Here is a 24,462-nt window from a genome sequence, read left to right as displayed (position 1 = left end):
GTCCAGACACTTGCTCTGGACACACTAGACCAGTTGTCGCACTTTGAAGAATCTCAAATATAAAATATTTTGATTTGTTTAACGCCTTGGTTACTACTGGATTCCATAGTTTGTCTAAACTATTATTTTACAACGTAGAAAATAGTACAAATAAAGAAAAACGCTTGAATGAGTAGGTGTCCAAACTTGACTGGTATAAGCAACTTTAGTGGGAAAATGTTCAGCTTCCATGGCCACTGGAGAAGTGTGCGCTTCACGAATTAATCCTGGTTAACTGTACTGGTCAGATAGCATGTGGGTGAGCGGTTTGCTGATGTGAACAGAGTGCCCCATGGCGGGGTTGTGGTATGGGCAGGCAAACTACAGACAATGAACATTTGCATTTTTAATCGATGGCAATTTCAATGCAGAGATACTGTGACGAGATCCTGAGGCCCATTGGCATGACATTCGTCCGCCACCATCACCTTATGTTTCAGCATGGTAATGCATGGCCCCATTTCACAAGGATCTGTACACTATTCCTGGAAGCTGAATGTCCCAGTTCGTATTCAGCAACTGGGACTGCACCAGATTTGCCAGTTCTTGTTGTGAGCTGTTACCCCACTTTTCCACCAAGGCACCTGCAAGTTCCCAGACATTTCTGGGGGGAATGGCCCTAGCCCTCATCCTCCGATCCAACAGGTCCCAGGCATGCTCAATATTCAGCAACTTCGCACAGCCATTGAAGAGTGAGACAACATTCCACAAGCCACAATCAACACCCTGATCAACTATGCGAAGGAGATGTATTGCGCTGCATGAGGCATGGTGGTCACACCAGATACTGGCTGGTTTCCTCACCAGATACTGGCTGGTTTTCTCATCAACCCTCCTCCTTACTGTTTTAAGGTATCTGTGACAAACAGATGCATATCTGTATTCCCAGTCATGTGAAATCCAGATGAGGGTCTAATGAATTTTTTTCATTTCCTTATATGAACTAACTCCAGTAAAATCTTTGAAATTGTTATTTATATTTTTGTTCAGTGTGTGTGTGTATGTAAACTCAGCAAAAAAAGAAACATCCTCTCACTGTCAACTATATTTATTTTCAGCAAACTTAACATGTAAATATTTGTATGAACACAGCAAGATTCAACAGACAAACTGATCAAGTACCACAGAAATGGAATAATGTGTCCCTGAACAAAGGGGGGGTCAAAATCAAAAGTAACAGTCAGTATCTGGTGTGGCCACCAGCTGCATTAAGTACTGCAGTGCATCTTCTCCTCATGGACTGCACCAGATTTGCCAGTTCTTGTTGTGAGCTGTTACCCCACTTTTCCACCAAGGCACCTGCAAGTTCCCAGACATTTCTGGGGGGAATGGCCCTAGCCCTCATCCTCCGATCCAACAGGTCCCAGGCATGCTCAAAGGGATTGAGATTCAGGCTCTTCGCTGGCCATGGCAGAACACTGACATTCCAGTCTTGCAGGAAATCACACACAGAATGAGCAGTATGGCTGGTGGCATTGTGATGCTGGAGGGTCATGTCAGGATGAGCCTGCAGGAAGGGTACCACATGAGGGGGGAGGATATCTTCCCTGTTAGGCATAGCGTTGAGATTGCCTGCAATAAGAAGCTCAGTCCAATGATGCTGTGACACCATGACAGACCCTCCAAATCGATCCCGCTCCAGAGTACAGTCCTCGGTGAAACGCTCATTCCTTCGACAATACACGCAAATCCGACCATCACCCTTGGTGAGACAAAACTGCGACTCGTCAGTGAAGAGCACTTTTTGCCAGTCTTGTCTGGTCCAGCGACGGTGGGTTTGTGACCATAGGCAATGTTGTTGCCGGTGAGGACCTGCTTTACAACAGGCCTACAAGCCCTCAGTTCAGCCTCTCTCAGCCTATTGCGGACAGTCTGAGCACTGATGGAGGGATTGTGCGTTCCTGGTGTAACTCGGGCAGTTGTTGTTGCCATCCTGTACTTGTCCCGCAGGTGTGATGTTCGGATGTACCGATCCTGTGCAGATGTTGTTACACGTGGTCTGCCATTGCGAGGACAATCAGCTGTCCATCCTGTCTCCCTGTAGCGCTGTCTTTTGCGTCTCACAGTACGGACATTGCAATTTATTGCCCTGGCCACATCTGCAGTTCTCATGCCTCCTTGCAGCATGCCTAAGGCACATTCACGCAGGGACCGTGGGCATCTTTCTTTTGGTGTTTTTCCAGTCAGTAGAAAGGCCACTTTTAGTGTCCTAAGTTTTCATACCTGTGACCTTAAATGCCTACCGTCTGTAAGCTGTTAGTGTCTTAACGACCGTTCCACAGGTGCATGTTCATTAATTGTTTGGTTCATTGAACAAGCATGGGAAACAGTGTTTAAACCCTTTACAGTGAAGTTATTTGGATTTTTACGAATTATCTTTGAAAGACAGGGTGCTGAACGGATATTTCTTTTTTTGCTGAGTTTATGTCCATATGAATCTGTCTTTGAAGTCAAGCATCTCACCTTGGGAAAAACTTCAATAGAATCTTCCATCTCTCTCCTTTGTGTAGAGTCATACAAGGGACACTTTGGGCCGGTCCATTGTGTTCGCTTTAGTCCAGACGGGGAGCTCTATGCCAGCGGATCAGAGGATGGAACACACCCATGGCTGTCTGCCACAGACGTTAAGAAATGCGTGCTGCCAGACAATCTGACCCTGTGGTCCATTTCAATTGGATATCATTCCAGAAATATGAAGTAGCTAGCATTTAGACTAAGTAAAAAAATACTTAGTCGGTTCACAGAGGAGCTAATCTCAGACAACTGATGTCTCCTACCCGGCTACACCTGAAATAAAGGCCTGAGGTCCAGGTCCGAGCACAACTTCTGGCAGGGTCCCTATCCACTATCCCTAAATTGGACTTATGTGGAGAAGAGAAACTTGGGAGTCCTAACACATGCGCTAGGTCAGTCAGTGGTCATCCTATTGCATTTCTCTATTTTGATGTGACCATGAAGTGTTTGCCAAGCATCAGATGTCAGTTTTTATCAATAGTATATGGGAGACATGTTTACATTGAGAAAATGCATCAAAGTACTTTGTCTCTTAATTCCAGTGTTGCAGCTGTATTTAATTTAACATGCTGTCTCTATAGAACCATTCATGGTGAAAACTTTAAACAGTCACCTTGAAACCAGAATGAATTACATTACAAAAATCTCTGAAACTGGAAACACTTATCTCCCTCACTAGCTTTAAGCACCAGCTATCAGAGCAGCTCCCAGATCACTGCACCTGTACATAGCCCATCTATAATTTAGCCCAAACTACTACCTCTTCCCCTACTGTATTTATTATTTTGCACCATATTATTTATATTTGAACTTTCTTCAAATTACAAATCTACCATTCCAGTGTTTTACTTTGCCACCATGGCCTTTTTTGCCTTTACCTCCCATCATTTGCTCACATTGTGTATATAGTCTTATTTTTTTCCTACTGTATCACTGATTGTATGTTGTTTTACTCCATGTGTAACTGTGTTTTTGTATGTTGTCGAACTGCTTTGCTTTATCTTGGCCAGGTCGCAATTGTAAATGAACTTGTTCTCAACTTGCCTACCTGGTTAAATTAAAAAAACATTAACAAAATTGTACACATCTAGTATTTATATTCCTCTTCACAAAACATCAATAACAAAATAAACAAATAACTGATGGGCAAACTTGGCACCACTGCTTACTATTAGAAATTGATGACCAATATGGCATTTTCTTGCCTAGTCCAAAGACAGTATCATGATTGGTGAAAGACATGCCCTCATTCTGTTTCAGTGTGCCAGTAAAAGCCAAAGATACTGTCAACTTCAACCATACTATGCTGAAGAGATGTACACAAAACATTAAGACCACCTCTTTCCATGACAGACTGACCAAGTGAAAGCTATGAGTCCTTATTGATGTGACTTGTTAAATATTGCAACTCAATATTAGGAAGCTGTTCCTAATGTTTGGTATACTCTGTATTTAAGCAATGCATCTTTCTGCCCCTGGGTCCTTGTTGACCTCTCTTTATGCGAGGGGAGAGAACAGTTTGGAATTGGGCAGCACAACCACGGTCACAGATGATTTATGTGACTGATAGCACACTTTGCATAGAACATACTGGTCAACCCTTTAACTACCAGTAAGGCACTGAAGAGTAAATTCATTCCAAGATGGAAGGGGGTTAAACAAGGACACAAAAAAAGGCAGTGTCCCACAGAGACCTAATGCTTTGTGGAATACATTCTGTCTGAGTTGAGGGGACAACTGTTTCTAGGGGTGATGAGGTGGTAAGTCCATCAAGTCAACCTCTCAGTAATTGGCTCGGAGTCGTTTGTTCTCCTCCCTCAGCTTCTCGATCTCCTCCACCAGCGTGTCGTTGACTGAGTACTTCTCGATCAGACCATGGATCTCGTTCTGAAACGCAGCAATGAACCAAGAGGTAGGTTAGGGAAATGGAACCACAATGCAGACTGGTTTAGCTAGTGCTTTGTCAAGGGACTCTAAATAGTGTGTGGTGTGTCAGTGGAGTAGAACCAGAGGGACATGTCACTTACCAGCTGAATGTAGAACTGTTTGACCATCTCCACCTGGAGGTTCACTATGTCTCGGTGGCAGGCGTCCCTGTTGAGGAAATGGAGTTAGCCAAAAATTTACAGAACTATTGACGCGCAAGACGGTTCAGCAACAGAGTGATCTGCTGTGAGAAAGTGCAACCACCTGAAGTCTTCCAGGGTCTCGTGGATCATGTTGCGGATGAACTGGATCTGCAGGGATGTGAGGGGAGCGCCTCCACCCTCTGCGCCAACAGCATCCACTATTCTCTCTGATACAGAGGATGCTACCACTGAAGAAACTGCAGGGCCTGCTGACACAGGGTGTTTTTCATTGATGAAATCAATGTACTACCACACACTTAATGTACTATTGTGCTTAGATAATCTCTCATATGCTCTAGCATACAAATACACAGTAGCCATACACAATTTAAACAGTCATGCTGTTATACATAAATGTCATATCAATTAATATTGTTTATCTGCAGCTGTTACCCACACACAAAAAACAACCACAAACTCACCTGGTGCAGTAGTGGGAGGACCACCATTGATGGGTGTGTTGTAGCGCAGTTGGGCCTGCATGTCATTGGCCCTCCTCAGGCTGGGTTCAGGGGTGAAGAACAGCTGTGCTGGTTGGCTGTGTGGGGTGGGGCCTTCACCCTCCAGACTGGAACCACCACCCTTCTCATACTGTCAATCGAATAGACAACAGGTGAAAAGCAGTTTGAACATTTAGACAGGAAAAACAGACCGACTAAATAAGGGGTCTAATTTCAGGTTCTGGGGCCTCCCTGCCCAACTTTGATCCAGCCCAACATTATCACACTTGATTCAAGTAATGAAAGTCCTTGAATATTTTTTATCAGGTCTGATTGTTTAGGTCTGGGAAGACCCCAGGACCAGAATGGAATACTCATGGTTAAAATGGTCTGTCAGCATTCCAAATTGTACAACAGCTGATTGAATAAGGTAAACTGACCCTTTTCAAATCCCGTGTGTCTGTCTGCGCTGGAGGCTCGGCCTCCTCTTTGATTGGTTGAGGGGTCTGGAAGACAGACAGGGGGCTGTAACAGCGCCCGCCTCCAGGTGTGCCCAGGGGAGTCTTGCGGTGTGGGGGTCCACCAGAGTTGGAAGGGAGGAAGTCCAGATTGTTTCCTTTCTTCCCACTTGTTACATCTGCGGTCATTCCATGGGATTTGTAATCTGGAAAGAATGAGTGAATCATGTCAGCTTGTACATTACAGTTAACCTCTACGGGCCACGGGGGCAGTATTGAGAATTTTGAAAAAAATATGTGCCCATTTTTAACTGCCTCCTACACCAACTCAGAAGCTAGGATATGCATATTATTAACACATTCGGATAGAAAACACTCTGAATTTTCTAAAACAGTTTGAATGGTGTCTGTAAGTATAACAAAACTCATATTGCAGGCAGAAACCTGAGAAAAATAGATAAAAAAAAATGAGAATTTTGTGGCTGTACTATTTAGTGTCATTGTTTTAAAGATACCACAGTGAGAAAGGATTCAGTTCGCAACTCCTACTGCTTCCACTAGATGTCAACGATCTTTAGAAAGTTGTTTGAAGCATCTGTGATAAATACACACCGAATTAGAAAGCTTACAAGTTGACACGTCATCACTTCATTTTTTGCGCCTGCGCATGAATCTGAGAAGAGTGCCTTTGTCATTATCGTTTATTCTAGACACTTGATAGGTTGTGTGAAAATATTACTGATGTTTACTGATGTTTCACGTTAAAAATGGAACAAAAGATTAGTGCTAAACAACGTTTGACATGTTTAAACAAACGTAAATAGATTATTTACTAGGTTTTCTTTAGTTTTTCGACGTGACTTTACACTGCCCACCTCATTTTGTGGGAGCCTACTGAACGCTAACTATTTGGACATAAATTATGAACTTTGTCAAAAGAAACCACATTTGTTCTGGACCTGGGATCTCTGGCAGCGCCTTCTGATGGAGATAATCAAAGGTAAGGGGATATTTAGAATGTTATTATCGATATTAGATGATGCTAATGCTAACGGTATAGCTTAGCTTAGCTTAGCATATAGCTTATTGTTGTTAGCATAGTACCCAGTTTATACAAAATGTGATTTCCCAGTAAAGTTATTTTGAGATCTGGCCCTTCGGTAGCAATTACGAGATGATAATATATTATTCTTTGAATGACAATATTATAATTTACCAATGTTTTCGAATAGTAATTCCGTGATTTGTAATGCTGGATTCACTGGGTGCATTCGAGCCGAAAAAAATTCTGAATTTCACCGCGACTGTAAATGCTGTTTTTGGATATAAATATGAACTTGATGGAACTAAAAATGCATGTATTGTATAACATAATGTCCTATGAGTGTCATCTGATGCAGATTGTCAAAGGTAAGTGCATAATTCTAGCTAGTTTTCTGTCTGTTGATGCCCTTCTTTGAATTGGCTAAACATTACACGCAGCTATTGTCAATGTACTCTCCTCACATAACCTAACTTTATGCATTCTCCGTAATGCCTCTGAAAATCGGACAGCGTGGTTAGATTTAGGAGATATATCTTTCAAATGGAGGAAAATAGTTGATTATTTGATTTTTTGAAATGATTACTCTTGCAGTTTTGAATTCCCCGCCATGGTCACATGACAATGAATCCCAATACCGGGATAAGATCGGGATAAGATCCTCAACAGGTTTAATGAGTTTGGAAAAGTTTGCAGGTTTGTGAAGCTGTGCAGACCAATATGAACTTTGAATGTCAAAGGACAAATGGAATCTCACCCTCTCTGACTGGAGAGAAAATGTCCAGACTGTTGCGTCCCACTTTGCAGAACTTCTCCGTGCTGTTTTGCCCTTCTCCTTCTCTGGAGAACATATCCAAACTGGTCCCTATGGTACATGCCACAAATGTGGTCTCAATCATGTATAGATGATGTACAGGGGACAGTGAACTTTATTGAATGTTTTCAGCAGTGTTTCTCAATCCATTCCTGGGTGAACCAGTGGTGTACATTTTTGTTCTATCCCAGCACTAACACACCATCTTTAACTACTCACCAAGCCCTTGATTAGTTGCATCAGGTGTATAACAGAGGGTTAATTAAAAAATACGCACATCTTTTACTCATGGTTAGCTGTGCAGGGTCCTCATGAACTTTCAATGAGAACTTGAACTGTAAAAGAGGACATGCATGGCATTTTCCACATACCATTACCTTTGATTCCACCAGGAGCATCACCACCCATCCCATGGGCTTTGTAATCTAAAGACAAAAAAACAACAAGCTGTCAGTTTAAAAAGAATACAGATGAGAGAGAGTGATGACCAAATCCAAACTTAATACCAGTGAGTTGAAACTAAGTCAAAGACGAGTGGGGAGCTCACCGTCTCTTACGGGGGAGAAGATGTCCAGGCTGTTTCTACCCACGCTACTGAACTTGTCCAGACTGGGCAGGCGGTCAGAACCCGGCTGGCCCTCCGCCTCTCTGGAGACCACTTCCACACTGGAGCCTACGCACACACACACAATGACAACCAGCTCTCGACCTCCAGGCTCAGGGTACCCCTGGTCTAGACCATGAATTGGAAATGGGGTGATGTTTCAGGTCAAGATGTTGGCCAGGAGTATATTTGAGGTAGTAGAGCAAGTCTGACCTGTGCCCTGTGCATCCCCTCCATCTACCGTGTGGGGTGCAAGCAGGCTAGAGGGGGGTGTAGAGGTGGAGCTGTGGGTGGCTGCTGGTAAGTAGGTATTACCCAGCCTGGCTGAGATCCTCTTGCTTGTGTGAGCGCTGGAAGACTTGCTGGATGCCATTTTACTGGACTAATGGGAAAAAAGGGACATGGTTAGCTTGAAAAGGCTAGGTTTAATTGATCTCAGGTTACACATTCCAGTTAAATACCTACGAGCTTCAATACAGTCCCTATTGAGCACATGATTTAAGGTTTTAGATGCATCTTCATTAGTCAGGAGCCCAGCCCATAGCCACACAATACAGAGCTTACAGCACATGCTGTCAAGATATACACACTGAACTAGCAAAGCGCATCACTCTGGGAAAATTATTACTGTAATGACGAAAGGTGACAACATATCCTATCAAGTGAAGTAGAACACTGTCAACTCATTTACATGAATTAAGGAAAAATAGTTGATTCCGTACAATATGCACAACAGACACATGGTCTTGGGGCACCTCCTTGTGCAGACAAATGGCATTCCAAAATCATCGTCTCTGTCACAGTACACCAGTGGTCCCGAACTAAAATTTCCTCTGAACTCAGCTCAAGAAAAGTCCATTTGCGGGATTGAAAAGTAACATTTAAAAATGTTCTAATCTTGAATAGGACTTTTAATTCCCTGACTGGATTGAATTGAAAAGGCGCTGTGGTGTGTAGCCTACCTTGAGGTGTCTGCTCTGGGAGCTCTGGAAGCGCAGGCTGGTGATGGAGGTCTTGTGTGCGGTGGCAGTCTTGGTGGGAGCGCTGAGGTTGCGCAGGTCGTACAGGTACAGTCTGCCCTGGGTGGAGCCCACCACCAGGCCTGCCCCGTCTGGAGTGAAGTCAATGGCGGTCAATGGGGACTCCACACGCATGCTGCGGAGAACACTGCGAGAGAGCAAAAACACAAAATGTCAAGACTACATTAAAGCAAAAGAGCCAGCTCTGATGTCCCTTTGCGCTGTTGAAGAACTAATTAATAGTAAAGGACCGCATCATTGAAAAAAATACAAGGACATTTCAAATGTGAACGTGTTTGACCCCCAAAAAATTGCAACAAAAGCAGCTTGCACAAAAAGACCAAGGTAACAGGCTCTCTCTCAGTCATACAGTATGTCTCTATACTTGTGAGGTCAATACTAAATCCCATTTTCTTACATCTTGCTGGAGGTGTCGTAGCAGATGATCTTCTTGTCCAGGCCCACGGTGACAAAGAGCAGGTCGTTGGCTGGGGAGAAGGCCAGGCCCGAGGCGGGGGCCTTGTGGGCTCCATCAAATACGTGCAGCTCTTTCTGAGTGTTGGCGTCCCACAGGACCACAGAGCCACTATCTGACACACTGCCCAGCAGGGAGCGCTTCACCACAGAGTACTTCAGGTCGTGGATGGGCTGAGGTGGGAGGAACAGTGTTATTTTAGACCTATGAGTAGGGCTCTAAAGTGTGACCATTTCAGTCATATATGCTCTTAAATATTTTGCTGTGTGACCTGACATTTTACTTTGGGAGCACCGTGAGACTATTTAAAAAAAAAATCATCACACAGATAATTGTTGTAATGATTAGGCTTCGCTTTAGCACTTTATGTTCCCTAGAGATAAAATATATGACCCACATTACTGGCACAATGTATTTTTTCTATCGTGAATTGGCTCTACATTCATTAACCATTTCGCAGGCTTTCCCAAAACCACTCGTGGGCATTCGTTTACACCTTATTCAGTCATCTAACCTCATTAGCTAGCTAACAACTTGGGCCCGATTTACCAATAGAACTTAGGCTTGCAAGTGTTTTAACAATACATCTTTCCTACAACGGCCAAAGATGTAACATGTTTCAAACATCAGACTTACCATGGTTACACCATGGATATTCAGTCTGAGAAAAAAATAAATATATATTTTTTTAAAATTGTATGGGTCTCTACAAACCAGAATGTTGAATAAAATGACATTTACACTTACCGTTGTCCGTGCTGTTGGTCCTTTTGACAGTAGGTGGTGGAGATGGGGTATCCACAGGAAAGTATTGTTTACCCAACTTTTTGCGGTGCAGGTAGGTTCTATCGCTTGTGTGTTCAATCTCCTGACGCATTGCATGTGATGCACAATAGCCAAATATAACCGAACGTAGTTGACCGAAGCACATTTCCTGCAATCAGCTGGAAGTGTTTATGAAATTTGCCAGCTGATTTTGTGGGACGACGTTCGGTCTGTGGTTCGGTCATGCTTGGCCATATTGTGTAAGTGTTTATCACGTGCGAGTTGCATCATTATTGAACATACAAAACCAAACCGATATACAGACCAGCGTACTGAAGGTCGGGTTGATAACACTTCCCTGTGGATATTTTGTCTAAGATTACCTCTGACATCGGGCCAAAATCATCAGACAAATGTAAGTAGAAATTAAGTTGGTTCAACATTCTGACTTAAATGGGACTGTTCGGGAGCCTACATGTTAGAGATGAGTGTAAGTATTTCAGATTCTAAAAGAGGATAGTGCCAATACTGATAGGATCAAAAAGGCAGTGCTGCTCTGGGATTCGCTTTCTCCATTCAAATCTTAACTTAAAAAAGGGACATTTCATAATTTTTCAAAATGTATATTCATCATCTAAAGCAGCACCCCAACATTCACTACATGTGGACACCTGCTCATGGAACATCTCATTCCAAAGTTATGGGTCCCCTTTACTGTTATAACAGCCTCTACTCTTCTGGGAAGGCTTTCCACTAGACGTTGGAACATTGCTGCTTCCATTCAGCCACAAGAGCGGTCGACCACTGATGTTGGGCGATTAGGCCTGGCTCGCATTCGGCGTTCCAATTCATCCCAAACTGTGTTCAAAATGGAGCTGAGGTCAGGGCTCTGTGCAGGTCAGTCAAGTTCTTCCACAAACCATTTCTGTATGGACCTCACTTTGTGCACAGTGGTATTGTCATGCTGAAACAGGAAAGGGCCTTCACCAAACTGTTGCCACAAAGTTGGAAGCACAGAACCGTCTAGAATGTCATTGTATGCTGTAGTGTTAGGATTTCCCTTTCCCTAGGGCCTTCCCACTGGAACTAAGGGGCCTAGCCCGAACCATGAAAAACAGCCCCAGACCATTATTCCTCCTCCACCAAACTTTACACTTGGGACTATGCATTGGGGCAGGTAGCTTCTCCCTGGCATTGCCAAACCCAGATTCTGCCGTCGGACTGCCAGATGGTGAAACATGATTCATCCCTCCAGAAAATGTGTTTCCACTGCTCCAGAGACCAATGGTGGCGAGCTTTACCCCACTCCAGCCGAAGCTTGGCATTGCGCATGATCTTAGGCTTGTATGCGGTTGCTCGGCCATGGAAACCCATTTCATTACGCTCCCAATGAACAGTTCTTGTGCTGACGTTGCTTCCAGAGGCAGTTTGGAACTCAGTAGTGAGTGTTGCAACTGAAGAGACGATTTTTTTACACGCTACAGCACTTAGCGGTCCCGTTCTGTGAGCTTGTGTGGCCTACCACTTCACGGCTGAGCCATTGTTGCTCCTAGACATTTCCACTTCACAATAACAGCACTTATAGTTGACTGGGTCAGCTCTAGCAGGGCAGAGATTTGACAAACTGACTTGTTGGAAAGGTGGCATCCTATGACAGTATCACATTGAAAGTCACTGAGCTCTTCAGTAAGGCCATTCTACTGCCAATGTTTGTCTATGGAGATTGCATGGCTGTGTGTTCAATTGTCAGCAACGGGTGTGGCTGAAATAGCCGAATCCACAAATTTGAAGGGGTGTCCACATACTGTAAATACAAAAGTATGTGAAAATGGCGTGTTAATGTTTTGTAGTAAAAAAGATGAAGATAAGTGTTTGCAATGACAACCAATTAGTAGGTAAAATCACAATGCACACCAATGATGTCATTGGAAACTCTTCTTACTATAAAACATAGAAATGCGCAATATTCACATATGTTGATGTTGGGGTGGTGCTGATGAAAAAGAGTTGAAACATTTCCCTTTAACATAATTATTCCTATTGAGATACCGCCCATGTCTGCAAATAAGAGGCGGCTTATTCTTAAAATGTTCTCTTTATCAAAAAATAAATACACATACAAAAGACAACATACAAATATGTACAAACAATACCCACTTGTTCTCACCCCTTATCTCCAGTGCCTGCACTACTCTCCGTACTCAAATTGGACCATTTTGTTCTTCTCCTACACCCACTCTCTTTCAATATTTAGATAACGAAGCATATGATTTTTCCATTGTCTTAACAATTGAGGATTGGTTGATTTCCAGTATATACACCCCATCGGGTATCTCACATGACATGTCTTGACATATACAGACAGATTAAAAGTAAACTCAATACAGTAGTTTATATTGGATTAAGCATACATTGTTGTTCCAACATTCCCTCCATCGAATATCAGTTATTTTTAAGTCTTGGTACCAACAGCTGATATTTTTTGCTAAGCGGGTGTCAGTTAGGCTCTCTGCAAGGTTTTGTATATCTTACCCATCACATGAATATCCTTTTCTGACTCAAATAGGATCCTCCCAAGATTTGATATTTACACCTTTCATGTAAGTTGCAGGTATTTGAAAATATCTACATTGGTCAGTGCAAAATAGATTTTTAATCCTATCAAGGAAATGTATTTATTTCCTATTACCAAGTCATTCACGGTTTCTATGCCTTTAGTTTCCCATAGGGGCAAACGTATTGGTGCATTCTGAAAAAGGTATCCAGGGATTGTTCAATAGGGTTTTTTGGACGCGATATTGGTTCATGTAGAATCGGTTTAAATTCCTTCCATATTGTTAATACGTATATCTTCAATATGTACCCATTGTTCCTCTTTAATGCATTTAACAGTAGGTCTCAAGTAAAAGCCTTGGGTGGCAATTTGATACAATTTCAAGTCTGGAAGGTTAAAACCACCCTTATTGAGATGTCCCTGTTCATTCTATGAGTTGTATTTGCCCATAAAGTCTTATGGATAAGTATACCTTTTTAACCTGTCTGGGCTAGGGGGCAGTATTGAGAATTTTGGAAAAAATATGTTCCCATTTTTAACTGCCTCCTACACCAACTCAGAAGCTAGAATATGCATATTATTGTTCAGGTTTGGATAGAAAACACTCTGAATTTTCTAAAACTGTTTGAATGGTGTCTGTGAGTATAACAGAACTCCTATGGCAGGCAAAAACCTGACAAGGTTTCAAGCAGGAAGTACCCTGTCTGACAAGGAGTCGTGCGTCTTACATCTTTTTATTGAAAAGTAAGGATCTTAGCTGTAACGTGACAATTCCCAGGGCTCCGATAGGCTCTCAGAGCCCGGGAAATAACTGAAGGTTTACGAGGGAGTCTCAGGCTGAAACACATTATCACCTTTTGTAAGTGGCTGCTCCGAGGACCTTTGAATGAGGCGCGTGCACGAGTCGCTTCTGAGGAGAAATTTTATTCGGCTGTTTAGGCTCAATGCATACTCCCGGTCGGAATATTATCACTTATCTACGAGATAACTGGCATAAAAATTGGTTTTAAACAGCGGTTGACATGCTTCGAAGTACGGTAATGGAATATTTAGACATTTTTGACACGCCAATGCGCCATGCGCGGGACCGTGAAGAAGCATTCTGATAGTGTCTAGAACTCACGAACAAAACGTCGCTGTTTGGATATAACGATGGATTATTTGGGACCAAACCAACATTTGTTATTGAAGTAGAAGTCCTGGCAGTGTATTCTGATGAAGAACAAGCAAGGTAAGAACATTTTTCTTATAGGAAATGTGATTTTGGTGGAGGCTGACCTGGGTGGGTATCTAAATAGCTAGCCCTGTAATGCCGGGCTATGTACTTAGATTATTGCAAAATGTGCTTCATCCGAAAAGCTATTTTAAAATCGGACATATCGAGTGCATAGAGGAGTAATGTATCTATAATTCTTAAAATAATTGTTATGCTTTTTGTGAACGTTTATCGTGAGTAATTTAGCAAACTGTTAGTAAATTCCCCGGAAGTTTGCGGGGGTTATGCTTTTTCTGAACGTCACATGCTAATGCAAAAAGCTGTTTTTTGATATAAATATGAACTTGATTGAACAGACATGCATGTATTGTATAACACAATGTCCTAGGTGTGTCATCTGATGAAGATCATCAAAGGTTAGTGCTGCATTTAGCTGTGGTTTGGGTTTATGTGACATGATATGCTAGCTTGAAAAATGGATGTCTGATTTTTTCTGGCTGGGCACTCTGCTGACATAATCTAATGTTTTGCTTTCGTTGTAAAGCCTTTTTGAAATCGGACAGTGGGGTTAGATTAACGAGATTCTTGTCTTTAAATAGCTGTAAAATAGTCATATGTTTGAGAAATTGAAGTAATAGTATTTCTAACGATTCAAAAATCGCGCCACTGGAATTTCAGTAGCTGTTACGTAGGTGGGACGAAATCGTCCCACATACCCCAGAGAGGTTAAAGGCCTGTCTTCGGTTGGGTAGTTGGTATTACCGAGAATATATATAAAAACTTTGGGAGCCTGCCATTCTGAAGAGGTTTATTCTACCTGTAAGATTTATGGGAAGATTGTTCCATTTGTCATGACTCTCCTGTGAGGACCCGAAGGATCAGGTTAGTGGGTCAGCTCTACAGAACCCTCTCTCTACCGCAGAGGGGGAGAAGGATGAAGTTGGCCCGGTTTTACGACTTAACAACTGGATCGTAAAATACCTTTCAAACTCTGCCTTTGGGCTCTGCAGTATTGAACATTTAATTTCAGTGTTACAACAGAGAGACACTTGGCCAAAACTGTAACATCAAAAGGTTGGACATTGAAACAATATTTCTAACGTAAATAAACAATAATCATGTCAAATAATTTGTTGTTTTGTGATATCATTAAGGACGGTATAACTAAATAACGATAACTCTACAAATGTATACACCCCAGTTATCAGATTTAGATCTAAATGTTGTGGAACTTATGAAATGTTATTTTAGCCTTCTACATGAGAATTATCTTTCATGTAAAGTTTTACCTAGTCAGTAACCACGCACACGTGAGCACAGACATTAAGCCAAAAGGATGGAACGCCCCTTTTGCCAGAGTGCTTATAAAAGGAATCCTATTTTTTATAGGAGATCAAAACATGCCGGGTTGCTGCCGATGTGGACAGTGGTCTTAGCTGTACCCTGAATAATCATTTAACTGTTCTACTGCAGTGGATCTCCTCCTCATGGACTGCACCAGATTTGCCAATTCTTGCTGTGAGATGTTAACCCACTCTTCCACCAAGGCACCTGCAAGTTCCCAGACATTTCTGGGGGGAATGGCCCTTGCCCTCACCCTCCAATCCATTAGGTCCCAGATGTGCTCAATGGGATTGAGATCCGGGCTCTTCGCTGGCCATGGCAGAACACTGACATTCCTGTCTTGCAGGAAATCACGCACAGAACGAGCAGTATGGCTGGTGTCATTGTCATGCTGGAGGGTCATGTCAGGATGAGCCTGCAGGAAGGGTACCACATGAGGGAAGGGGATGTTGTCTCTAACGCACAGCGTTGAGATTGCCTGCGATGACAACAAGCTCAGTCCGATGATGCTGTGACACACTGCCCCAGACCATGACGGACCCTCCACATCGATCTCGCTCCAGAGTACAGGCCTCGGTGTAACGCTCATTCCTTCAACGATAAACGCAAAGCCGACCATCACCCCTGGTGAGGCAAAACTGCGACTCGTCAGTGAAGAGCACTTTTTGCCAGTCCTGTCTGGTCTAGCGACGGTGGGTTTGTGCCCATAGGCAACGTTGTTGCTGGTGATGTCTGGTGAGGACCTGCCTTACAACAGGCCTACAAGCCCTCAGTCCAGCCTCTCTCAGCCTATTGAGGACAGTCTGAGCACTGATGGAGGGATTGTGCGTTCCTGGTGTCACTCGGGCAGTTGTTGCCATCCTGTACCTGTCCCGCAGGTGTGATATTCGGATGTACCGATCCTGTGCAGGTGTTGTTACACGTGGTCTGCCACTGCGAGGACGATCAGCTGTCCATCCTGTAGCGCTGTCTTAGGCGTCTCACAGTACGGACATCGCAATTTATTGACCTGGCCACATCTGCAGTCCTCATGCCTCCTTGCAGCATGCCTAAGGCACATTCACGCAGATGAGCAGGGACCCTGGGCATCATTCTTTGTGTTTTTCCAGAGTCAGTAAAAAGGCCTCTTTAGTGTCCTAAGTTTTCATAACTGTGACCTTAATTGCCAACCGTCTGTAAGCTGTTAGTGTCTTAACCTGTTGGGGGTAGGGGGCAGTATTTACACGGCCGGATAAAAAAACGTACCCGATTTAATCTGGTTACTACTCCTGCCCAGTAACTAGAATATGCATATAATTATTGGCTTTGGATAGAAAACACCCTAAAGTTTCTAAAACTGTTTGAATGGTGTCTGTGAGTATAACAGAACTCATATGGCAGGCAAAAACCTGAGAAGGTTTCATGCAGGAAGTGGCCTGTCTGACAAGGAGTCGTTCTTCTTGTCTCTGTTTATTGAAGAGTGGGGATCTTAGCTGTAACGTGACACTTCCTACGGCTTCCATAGGCTCTCAGAGCCCGGGAAAAAGCTGAACGATGACGAGGCAGCCCCAGGCTGAAACACATTAGGGCGTTTGCCAAGTGGCCGATAAGAGGACAAAGGAATTAGGCGCGTGCCCGATTCGACCCCGTGCTGTATTTTCTTTCGGCTGTTTACCTAATTGCAGATTCCCGGTCGGAATATTATCGCTTTTTTATGAGAAAAATGGCATAAAAATTGATTTTAAACAGCGGTTGACATGCTTCGAAGTACGGTAATGAAATATTTAGAAATCTTTTGTCACGAAATGCGCCGTGCGCGTGACCCTTATTTACCATTGGGATAGTGTCTTGAACGCACGAACAAAACGTCGCTGTTGGAACATAACTATGGATTATTTTGGACCAAACCTACATTTGTTATTGAAGTAGAAGTCATGGGAGTGCATTCTGACGAAGAACAGGAAAGGTAATCAAACTTTTCTAATAGTAAATCTGACTTTGGTGAGTGCTAAACTTGCTGGGTGTCTAAATAGCTAGCCCTGTGATGCCGGGCTATCTACTTAGAATATTGCAAAATGTGGCCTCGGGATCTCTTCACGGAATCTCTTCATTCAAATTGTCATCGATAAAATGCAATTGTGTTAGTTGTCCATAGCTTATGCCTGCCCATACCATAAACCCACTGCCACCATGGGGCACCCTGTTCAGCAAACCGCTCACCCACACAAATCCATACATGCTATGCTGTCTGCCATCTGCGCGGTACAGTTGATACCGGGATTCATCCGTGAACTGCACACTTCTCCAGTGTACCAGTGGCCATTGAAGGTAAGCATTTGCCCCCTGAAGTCGATGACAAGCATGCAGATGAGCTTCCCTGAGACAGTTCGTGCAGCAACTCCTCAGTTGTGAAAACCCACAATTTCATCAACTGTCCAGGTGGCTTCTCAGACAATTCTGCAGGTAAAGAAGCTGGATGTGGAGGTCCTGGGCTGGCGTGGTTGCACATGGTCTGCGGTTGTACAGCCAATTGAACGCTTGCCAAATTCACTAAAACAATGTTGGAGGCTGCTTATGATAGAGAAATGAACATTAAATTCTCAGGCAACAGCTCTGGAGGACATTCCTGCAGTCAGCATACCAATTGCATGCTCCCTCAAAACTTGAGACATCTGTAGCATTGTGTTGTGACAAAACTGTACATTTTAGAATCGCCTTTTGTCCCCAGCACAAGGTACACCTGTGTAATGATCATGCTGTTTAATCAGCTTCTTGATATGGCACACACGTCAGGTAGATGGATTAGCTTGGCAAAGGAGAAATGCTCACTAACAGGGATGTAAAGACATTTCTACACAACATGAGGAAAACGCATTGTGTGTATGGCCAATTTATGGGATCTGTAATTTCAGCTCATGAAACATGGGACCAACACTTCACAAGTTTATATTTTTGTTCAGTGTACATTTTGAGACCTGCCTATAATGCATCTTAATTGTCACCAAAATGGTTTTTAATTGTCTTTAATCCTTCAGCCACATATTTGATGACCAGTAACAAACCCTGGTCCCTACCACCCAGAGACTGGGTGAGAATTGAATAAGTATTGGGTAAATCCATTAGAATTCATTCACTTTTTGACAACACAGCTTCTGATTTTATGAAACCTTCCATTCATATTTGCCCCTTGTAGAAGCGCTCAGAAAGTGACTTTTTGGACCTGAATGCCAAAACATTCAAGAGATCGAGGTGCTCAACATTAACCCATTTTGCATACCCCACCATACCAAGAGACCCTGTCTTCAGGAACGTCTCAACCAATGGCGGGCACAAAAAAAAAAAACTTGGATGTGTAATAGGGTTTAAGCTACAACATATGAAAATAAAAAAAATGTACGTTAAAAACAAAATGTTTTATTCCAAAATGGTTTTTTTTTGTTTTTTTTCAAGAAATAAAATAGTTTCACAACACTAAGCTTTTAAAATATAAAAACTTACCCGTTGATCTTCTCCACTGATGAAGACATGGACGTCTCATGGTATGCAAAATAGGTCAACTTTTGAGCACGTTTATCCCCTGAATGTTTAGGCAAAAGGTTACTTAATGACCATTTTTTCCATGGGCAAAACATTTATGGAAAGGTATTTTTTTATTTATTTAACTAGGCAAGTCTTAGGAACAAATTCTTATTTAGAATGACGGCCTACCCTGGCCAAACCCTAACGACACAGGGCCAATTGTGCGAGTCCTATGGGACTCCCAATCACAGCCGGTTGTGATACAGCCTGGAATCGAACCAGGGTCTGTAGTGACGCCTCTAGCCTTAGACCACTGCATCACTCTGGAGCCAAAGGGATGCTGTCAAAAAGTGAGTGAATTCAAATGGACTTACCTTATAAGCAAAAGGGCCATGGTTAGTGTTAACTGTGTCCGGGCCGACAGAACACCCACCTGGTTGGTGCCGTGTCCAAAGGCCTTACTAGACAGGTTGGTGGTGATGCTGTGCAGGATGATGTCACCACTGGTGGAGCCCGATGCGATGTAGCTGTCACTGCCATTAAAGGACACACACGTCACCTCTTCATTGTGGTCCTGGTGAGAGAGCGGAGAGACAAGTGAGGAGGTAGGTTGTGTTGGTAAAAAAGTTAACTCCAAAATGTCTCGATATCTACACCGAAAGCTTTGCCCAAGATCAAGTGCAATGTTACATAGCACCAGGTTTTCAGGTGAGATTCGTTCAAAAGGTAAGTGCTAGGACATACAGTTGAAGTCGGAAGTTTACATACACTTCAGCCAAATACATTTAAAAACTCAGTTTTTCACAATTCCTGACATTTAGTCCTAGTAAGAATTCCCTGTCTTAGGTCAGTTAGGATCACCACTTTATTTTAAGAATGTGAAATGTCAGAATAATAGTAGAGAATTATTTATTTCAGCTTTTATTTCTTTCATCACATTCCCAGTGTGTCAGAAGGTCACACACTCAATTAGTATTTGGTAGCATTGCCTTTAAATTGTTTAACTTGGGTCAAACGTTTAGGGTCGCCTTCCACAAGTTTCCCACAATAAGTTGGGTGAATTTTGGCCCAGTCCTCCTGACAGAGCTGGTGTAACGGAGACAGGTTTGTAGGCCTCCTTGCTCACACATGCTTTTTTAGTTCTGCCCACAAATTTTCTATAGGATTGAGGTTAGGGCTTTGTGAAGGCCACGTCAATACCTTGACTTTGTTGTCCTTAAGCCATTTTGTCACAACTTTGGAAGTATGCTTGGGGTCATTGTCCATTTGGAAGACCCATTTGCAACCAAGCTTTAACTTGCTGACTGATGTCTTGAGATGTTGCTTTAATATATCCACATAATTTTCCTGCCTCATGATGCCATCTATTTTGTGAAGTGCACCAGTCCCTCCTGCAACAAAGTACACCCACAACATGATGCTGCCACCCCCGTGCTTCACGGTTGGGATGGTGTTCTTCGGCTTGCAAGCTTCCCCCTTTATCCTCCAAACATAACGATGTTCATTATGGCCAAACAGTTCTATTTTTGTTTCATCAGACCAGAGGACATTTCTCCAAAAAGTATGATCTTTGTTCTTATGTGCAGTTGCAAACCGTAGTCTGGCTTTTTTTATGGCGGTTTTGGAGCAGTGGCTTCTTTCTTGCTGAGCGGCCTTTCAGGTTATGTCGATATAGGACTCGTTTTACTGTGGATATAGATACTTTTGTACCCGTTTCCTCCAGCATCATCACAAGATCCTTTGCTGTTGTTCTGGGATTGATTTGCACTTTTCGCACCAAAGTACGTTCATCTCTAGGAAACAGAACGCGTCTCCTTCCTGAGCGGTATGACGGCTGCGTGGTCCCATAATGTTTATACTTGTTCATCTGTACAAACAATAGTATACGTGGTACCTTCAGGCATTTGGAAATTGCTCCCAAGGATGAACCAGACTTGTGGAGGTCTACAATCTTTTTCTGAAGTATTGGCTGATTTCTTTTGATTTTTCCATGATGTCAAGCAAAGAGGCACCGAGTTCGAAGGTAGGCCTTGAAATACATCCACAGGTATTGACTCAAATGATGTCAATTGGCCTATCAGAAGCTTCTAAAGCCATGACATAATTTTCTGGAATTTTCCAAGCTGTTTAAAGGCACAGCCAACTTAGTGTATGTAAACTTCTGACCCACTGGAATTGCGATAGTGTGAATTATAAGTGAAATGATCTGTCTGTAAACAGTTGTGTCATGCACAAAGTAGATGTGCTAACCGACTTGCCAAAACTATAGTTTGTTAACAAGAAATTTGTGGAGTGAAAGAATAACAAGTTTTAATGACTCCAACCTAAGTGTATGTAAACTTCTGACTTCAACTGTAGTTATTATGGGTAGGGTCACAGGTGCTGATAAGACTGAGGGTACCTTGAGGGTGCGATGAAGCCTCTTGGCCTTCAGATCCCAGATGTTGACGGAGTTATCAAGCCCCCCGCTCACTAAGTACTGGGACGTCGAGTTCAGACTCACGCGGGTCTGCTTTTTCTGTGGACACAAACATTATAGTAACGTGACACACATTCTCAACATGGGTAATGCGAGGGTAATGAATTAGAACGGAACTGAAATTGTGTCTTTTTTTACTGGCAATGGCTGTCAGGCCTTGTACACTGACCCCCTCTGCAAGTTCCACCACTGGGATAGGAGAGGACTTGAGACTGGATACCACCAGCTTGTCTCCTATACTGCTGGCGCTTACAAGATACTGATCTGAGGAATCAAGTCAAGGTAACCAACTACATCTAGTAATTTATGGCACAGAACAACCAGAATTATTTAATCAATAAGTAGTTTACATGAAGGTGTGGGGGATTGCTCACCACTCCAGTTCAACTAGAATATGACCGAGAGCAAAAGGAAAATAAAAAGTAAGACATTATACGTACAGGGACATGCCCAGAGGGTTAGTAAGAAGGATACTGTTGCTGCTCCAGCACACTTGGGCCACAGGGTGTGTAGCGCTGTGTGGGTTGAACTGTTCCAACACTGTCATGGAGGCTGAGTCCCAGATCTTCACACAGTCGCCTGAGGATACCAGGCGCGTCACCTCCTCCATGGTAACGGCTGCAGAGACAAGGACAGCAGTCAGTGCTGGCACTCAACACATACCACACGCCAAAGAAGTCGAGGTTGCAGTGGGTGTCTTTTCTCTGATATGACAAAGAACCTGTGTGTACTCAACGAGAGAGAACTGCCTCCATCTAGAGAATGCCCATGTTAAGTCAAGATAATTATTTCAAACTGCTACATTTCACCCCCAAAAACTATAACGACCTTGCTAACTAACGTTATAGCAGTGAACAAAATAATGTTCAAATAACGTTTCAGTAGCTAGGTAATATACTGGAGCTGGCTGGCTATTTAGGTTATTGACCAACAAACTAGCCCAAATGGACATACGCTGAGAAAGTGCTAGCTAGGCATTTATCAGCTAGTTACAATACTATGTAACGTTAAACGTTATGTTAGTCAAAAAGAGCATTAGAAAAATATTAGCTAAATAGCCAACAAAGCTATAAGGTAACGTTAAAAAGCTAACGTTAGTTAGCCTGAGTTAGCAAGCGAGTTGGTGGTTGACTATTCAAAAGTATCAAAATGTGCAACAAAGTTGCTACAAATAACTAGTTAGATACCTAGTTAGCTAGCTAGTTATATACCAGGTAGCTAGCTAGTTGAGACGACTTTTGTGAGGAAAGAGTAGCATGCAAAACTAACGTTAGCTAGCGGCTAAGTTTGGTCAAGTAACGTTAGCTAGATTAGCTAGCTAGCTAAATACAGTGTAAAGGCTTTGGTTATACTATCAAGCTAACGTCATTAGTTGATGCAAGCTAGCCAATTCATGACATTCCTGCCAGGATGATATGTTTACTTACTTGTAACTGATGTCCTTGTGAAATTGTCCTACAATTAAAAATAAAAAAAACTTTGACAAGAGTTTGAGCGCCCGTAACTACGGCATATCATAAGGTACAAAAAGGAATAGGTAAATGAGTAGGCTAACTGACGTTGGACTAATGATACTTGTTTGTCAATACATGAATATGTAAATTAGTATGAAATCAATCAGAAAATACGTTGATTTTAGTACAAACAAAAAATGTCCAGGTGCCAAGTCAGATGGGGGGGGGGGGGTCAGGCAAAATCACATATCCAGACCAGTGCGCAAGGCACTTATCCATAGCCCATGAACAATGGAGCGCCACATGATCATCTACTTCGGTGGAGTTTAACAGCGGTTGGCATCCAATATGTATCATTTTTATTTATTTTTGACCTTTATTTAGCATTACCACCCCCAACTAAACTATAGTATAAACCCATTACACTTTGTGGTATAAAATGGGAAAATGCAAAACAGGAAAAATAAAAATATATTTTTACATTACCCTACCAACTAACCTTATACACTCCTTAAAAACCCACTACCCCATTCAGCTCCTGCACCATACCAACAACCTGGGAGGACAGGACACCACCACTAAACACACCCTGTAACTCTTCTGAAGTAAAACCTTGTATATCCAAATACTTTTCTGCAGCTGCCACCACATTTATTTTCTGTGATTTACGTTCCATTTCTGCCATACAGTTGATAACCATTGCTATGAACGGCAAGAAGCCACTCTTACTGAAGCATATAGCGCATTCGGCTAGGAATTCAGACCCATTGACTTTTTCCACATTTTGTTATGTTACAGCCTTATTCTAAAATGGATTAAATAAATACAAATCCTCAGCAATCTACACACAACACACAATACCCCTTAATGACAAAGCAAAAATAGATTTTTAGAATTTTTTGCAAATGTATTAAAATAAAATAACACATACCTTATTTACATAAGTATTCAAACCCTTTTCCATGAGACTTGAAATTGAGCTCAGGTGCATCCTGTTTCCATTGATAATCCTTGAGACGCTTCTACAACTTGGAGTCCACCTGTGGTCAACTGAATTGATTGGACATGATTCAGAAAGGTCCACACATGTCTATATAAGGCCCACAGTTGACAGTGCATTTCAGAGCGAAAACCAAGCCATGAGGTTGAAGGAATTGTCTGTTGAGCGCCAAGACAGGATTGTGTTGAGGCACAGATCTTGGGAAGGGTACCGATGTCTGCAGCATTGAAGGTCCCCAAGAACATGGTGGCCTCAATCATTCTTAAATGGAAGCAGTTTGGAACCACCAAGACTCCAGAGTTCCTCTGTGAAGATGGGAAAACCTTCCAGAAGGACAAACATCTCTGCAGCCCTTCACCAATCAGGCCTTTATGGTAGAGTGGCCAGACAGAAGCCACTCCTCAGTCAAGACAGGTCGCTTGGCGTTTGCCAAAAGGTACCTAAAGGACTCTGACCATGAGAAACAAGATTCTCTAGTTTGAAACCAAGATTGACCGATTTGGCCTGAATGCTGAGTGTCACGTCGGGAGGAAACCTGTCATCATCCTTACGGTGAGCATGGTGGTGGCAGGATTATGCTGGGAGGATGTTTTTGAGTGGCAGGGAATGTGAGACTAG

General features: G+C 42.8%; 1 protein-coding gene across 4 annotated transcripts; it reads right to left on the bottom strand.

The window, feature by feature from the left end:
- Positions 1-3,631: 3,631 nt before the first annotated feature.
- On the bottom strand, positions 3,632-23,063 carry LOC115197339 (protein NEDD1). Of its 4 annotated transcripts, none has more exons than XM_029758752.1 (16): positions 22,818-23,063; positions 21,865-22,008; positions 21,560-21,654; positions 21,313-21,429; positions 19,345-19,485; positions 9,478-9,707; positions 9,003-9,207; positions 8,254-8,422; positions 7,984-8,109; positions 7,808-7,861; positions 7,380-7,487; positions 5,563-5,786; positions 5,105-5,273; positions 4,744-4,891; positions 4,581-4,647; positions 3,632-4,440 (listed from the first exon to the last, which is right to left on the bottom strand). In XM_029758752.1, exons 2-16 carry the CDS (start codon positions 21,998-22,000, stop codon positions 4,336-4,338), a joined length of 2,094 nt encoding a protein of 697 aa, XP_029614612.1. In that variant the 5' UTR covers positions 22,001-22,008; positions 22,818-23,063; the 3' UTR covers positions 3,632-4,335. The 4 variants fall into 4 exon arrangements, with proteins under 4 accessions (XP_029614612.1, XP_029614613.1, XP_029614614.1 ...); XM_029758753.1 differs by having other exon boundaries at positions 4,744-4,888; positions 22,818-23,062; XM_029758754.1 differs by having other exon boundaries at positions 7,814-7,861; positions 22,818-23,062.
- Positions 23,064-24,462: the final 1,399 nt, after the last annotated feature.

This window comes from Salmo trutta, chromosome 7 (genome assembly GCF_901001165.1).
Source record: "Salmo trutta chromosome 7, fSalTru1.1, whole genome shotgun sequence".
Lineage (NCBI taxonomy): Eukaryota > Metazoa > Chordata > Actinopteri > Salmoniformes > Salmonidae > Salmo > Salmo trutta.
Note: the sequence above shows the minus strand (reverse complement) of the source record. Positions and strands in the feature narration are given on the sequence as shown.